This window comes from Alligator sinensis, unplaced genomic scaffold (assembly GCF_000455745.1).
Source record: "Alligator sinensis unplaced genomic scaffold, ASM45574v1 scaffold1282_1, whole genome shotgun sequence".
NCBI classification, from domain to species: domain Eukaryota; kingdom Metazoa; phylum Chordata; order Crocodylia; family Alligatoridae; genus Alligator; species Alligator sinensis.
In genome coordinates this window covers 26,072-30,263 of record NW_005843239.1, presented here as the reverse complement: position 1 = coordinate 30,263, position 4,192 = coordinate 26,072, and the positions used below count along the sequence as shown (strand labels likewise).

At 61.6% G+C, this 4,192-nt stretch overlaps 1 protein-coding gene across 1 annotated transcript in view; it reads right to left on the bottom strand.

The window, feature by feature from the left end:
* Positions 1-205: 205 nt before the first annotated feature.
* Positions 206-4,192, bottom strand: part of LOC112548523 (B-cell differentiation antigen CD72-like) — an 8,916-nt gene continuing 4,929 nt past the window's right edge. Inside the window, 6 exon segments of the mRNA XM_025194539.1 lie at positions 206-878; positions 1,997-2,164; positions 2,558-2,658; positions 3,026-3,174; positions 3,481-3,613; positions 3,615-3,797. Coding sequence (XP_025050324.1) covers positions 2,011-2,164; positions 2,558-2,658; positions 3,026-3,174; positions 3,481-3,613; positions 3,615-3,797 — 720 coding nt within the window. The 3' untranslated portion in view covers positions 206-878; positions 1,997-2,010.

Sequence of the window (4,192 nt, the reverse complement as noted above, 5' to 3'; positions counted from 1 at the left end):
CTGGGGACCTTTTGCATATGTGAATAGGGAATAATTCCTGGAGGACACAGTATGCTGGCTCTGGCACATAAGCACATTCATAGGTGGATCGAGGATTGAAAAGGTGGGGCGGGGGTGCAGTGCATCACTACATCTAACACAACACAGATTTTTCTGTAGCTAAAAAGAAACAAGAAGCTTTACCAAAATGTCAAGGCCGGGGCTGTATTATTCAGAGTAAGAGTGCGGCCAAAACAAATAGCACGTCCTTGGAATGAGTCAAAAACAGTCTTCAGGGCTGTGAAATAGGAGCCACAGGCCTAGGAGCAGTCAGCAGATAGCAGCATGGCAGGACAAAGGACAGCTAGACTGATTGGACATCCAGACCATTAGAAAGGAGAGAGCTTTGTTAGCACTGGCAGAGTGAAGAGAGATTAGCAGGAATCATGAGGAAGACAAGGAGCCATGCAGTCAAGTGGGCTGGGGCACAGTGCTGGCACCCACCTGAGCATGAGGAACATGCATGTCATCGCCGTGAGGAAGCAGGACACGTGTTACATGACACAGAGCTGGTATTTTATCTGGTCCCTGTTATCTTCAGAATTGAGATGAGGCTGCCGCTGAGACAGCTCCAGCCCACGGGAAAGGCCCTTTGAACCCAAACATTGCTCTGTCGTCTCTCCCAGTCACGGACTTGATCCACAATGAGAGATCAACCCCAGCAAGCCCCTTCCTAGGCAGTGTCTGACGGGTCTGCGTGAGCTCGGGTCAGCGGGGCCTCAGGAACTGCACCGAAGGGCTGGACGGGGGGACCTTGGGGCCTTGGCAATGACAACGATGGAGTCAGGGCACGCAGGTGGGGCCCGGAGGACAGGAGAAGGGCGACGTAAGGTTCCTCTCTGGAAAAGACAAGAGGGCACATGGGGAATTATAGACCTGCTGCCATCACCTCAATTCCCAGGAAGTTACAGGGGGAGATGCTAATTGAAGGCCATTTGCAAGCATGTGGAAAAGGAAAGGCTGGTCCAGAGCAGCCAGTGTGGGTTTACTGTCAACAAATCGTGTCCAACAAGCTTGAACTCCTGCTACTACAAAGAAACAGCCGGATCCGTCTGTGCTGCGCTGCTGTGGGCACTTCAGCAAGGCTTTGGACAAGGTCCCCCACGACCTCCTCATAAACCAGCTGGAGATGCATGGGCTGCACACAGCTACTACATGGTAGACAGAGAGCTGGGTCCATTGCAGGCAGCAACGGGGTCAGTAATTCAGACTGGGTCCATGTCAGGACCGCCGGTGGCTTCAAGTGGAGCCCTGCAGGGGTCTGTCCTGGGCTTGGGGCTGCTCAACATGTCCATTCATGGTCTGGATGCCGGCACAGGAAACTTGTAAGGAAGTTACGGATGACACGACCCTGACAAGGGCCATGAACACGCTGGAGGGCGCGAGCACAGCGCAACACAGACGGATCTCGACAAACTGAGAAGCCGGGCTGGAGGTGACAGGATGCAGGTCAGTGCGGACAAGTGCACGGCACTGTCCTCAGGAGGAAGGGTCACGGACACAGGCAGAGTGGGTGAGACACGGCTGGGGGCAGTGCTACGGAGAAGGGCCCGGGCATCTCGGGAGGTCCCAGATTCAAGAGGAGTCTACAGTGCGTTGTAGCTGCGTGAAGAAGCCCGCGTGGGTCTAGGCTGTGGGACGGGCAGGATGAAGGTGCTGGAGGTGGAGGTGTCTGGGCAAGGGCAGCCAGGCTGGGGCAGGGCTGGAGAGCGGGCAGTGCTGCGTGCAGGGAGCGCGGAGGGAAGCGCGCCAGGTGCGGCCGTGCTGGAGTGGGGGGAGCTGGAAGGCAAGGGGCAGGGTGAGCTGGGGCTGCTGAGAGGCAGAGCGCAGCCCCTCTCCTCCGGCCACACTCCTGCGTGGGGGCACAGGGCTCCAGCTGCCAGGGGAGGAGAAGGGCACGGGAAGGTGACAGGATCCAGCGAGGGTGTCCAGCATAGGCACACGATCTTGTACTTACAGAGCCTCCGGTCTTCATACCCCAGAGTTGCTCTCTGTGGCTCCCCGTGGACGGCCAGCCTTCTTCTCACAGATCCAGGGGAGTTCATCCTTCATCCAGGCTAGTTCACTCATTATGCTGCCCCCTTTCATTGCTCCATAAGAAGCATAGGTTATAACTGTCCCACCACTGTAAAGACAGAGGCCATGTGCGGGCCCCCAGACCATCCCAGCCCCTGCAAGGCCCACCGCTCTGGCCGCAGCCAGTCCCCAGGCCCCATTCTGGCCAGCCTGACCCCTGCAGCCCCCGGCGGGGGCCACAGCCCCCACCCCTGACCACGCAGCAGGCAGGCAGCCCCTTGCTCCTGGCCGGGCTGCAGCGAGGCCGCCAGAGCCAAGACCAGTCCGTACGGGCAGCTCCTGGCACAGGCACAGCCCGGGATCAAATCTCCCCACATCCTCTCTTGCCCGCGCTGCACGGATCCTGTCCTCCCACCGAGCACAACCCCGACCACCACACAACAGGCGTGACAGGAGATGGATGAACAGGGCTCCCAGGACAAGGAACCAGAGTGCAACTCACTCTGAGTATTCAGTCCCATCAATCCAAGTGCACCGGCGCATCTTTTTCCAGTCTCTCCAGAGCCCGATCCAGTATAAGGCGTCTGTGGTGGTGAGGAAGCTCTGGGGCAGGGAGCGACTGCTCAGAAACAGCCCCAGGCCTGGTCCAGAGCCAGAGGAGAGGGGGCAGCTGGGGCCGTGGGACCTCCCCGTGGATGGGCAGCAGGAGGGGGACGGGGGAGGCAGGGTCATCTATGGCACCCGCCCCCCAGCTCCTGCACCTGCTTCCTGGCAGCTGCAGACATAAAGGGCAACCACATCTGTTGCATCTGCTTCCTGGCCCCAGTCTCTGGCAGGACCCCGGAGCAACCAACACCAGGGAAATGCCCGCCCTGCCCTGCCCTGCCCTGCCCTGCTTGGCCATCTCACTCCCAGGCTGGATTTCCAATCCCCACTTCCCGCTGCTCTGCCAGGCCCTGCTGCCCCATACCGGCATCTTCATCTTGTCCCAGTCCCAGAGGATGAGGAGCCAGGAGGATTCCTGTTCACACCACTTTTTGCTGTCCTTCCAGGTCTTCTTCTCCTTGGAGAGGAGCAGGCACTTCCCGCGGTGCAGCACCCAGGTCTCCGGGCAGCAGTCTGCGCACAGGCAGCTGCTCCGCTCTCAGGGCCGGTGCCAGGGCCACCGGCTGCCCCCAGGGATGTGGCCCCCCCCGGAGCCATCGGCTCTGCCCACAGCCCAGCCCTGGGGCAGACGCAGTGGGAGCCAGGCAGTGCCCAGGCCGCGGGGCAGCAGGGGAGGAGAAGGATGGGCAGTCCAGGGGAGCCAGGCCAGGACACCAGGGTTCCCTTCATTAGCAATACCCCTACCTGCACCCCCTGGCGCATGCCCAAACCACAAGCCCTGGTGGTGCCCCACTCCTGCCGTGCCCCGCTCTGGGGTACCTGTGACGTGGCAGGGCCTTGTGCTGGCCAGGGCTCTCATGGTCCCATTCAGCTGCTGCTGCAGGTCCTGGGCCTGCTCCTGCATGTGCTCCAGCACTGCCCTGCTCTCCTGCAGCTCCGTGTCCCAGCTACGCAACGCGGTCCCCCCCCTGCCGTGCCTGCACCAGCTCCGCTCGGGTCCGTGCCAGCTCCTCCTGCGCCTGCACCAGCGCCTCACCCGCCTGCCCCAGCCGCTGCTCCTGGGTGCCCACCTGCTGCCACAGCTCATCGTGCTTGGCCGCGTGGTCGTGGGATGCCTGCTGTAGCTTCTGCCCCTGCTGCCAGTCTGTGGAGACGGGGCTGTCACCACCGGGGCAGGACCTGGACCCCAGCTGAGCATCGCAGCCGTGGTAGAGTCAGGACCCTCTTGTGCTCGAACCTCCTCCCAATCCCAGGGCCACGGGGATGATGCAGGCGGCAGGAGCCTCCCGAGGCAGCACCAGGGCGCAGGCATGGGCTGGTGGGACATGGGCAGGTGCTTGCAGGCACCGAGGCTCTGGGGCCAGCTAGGCACCAGGGCACCAGCCATGGCCCCTCGACCCTGCCCGTCCCATGGGTACTGGCCCCAGTGCTGGGTCACCCCAGATAACCCCCCAGTGCAGGTCACCCCTGGGGACATCTCTAAAGTCACTATGGCTCCTCCCCACAGCTACCCAGCCCCCACCGAGGGCCA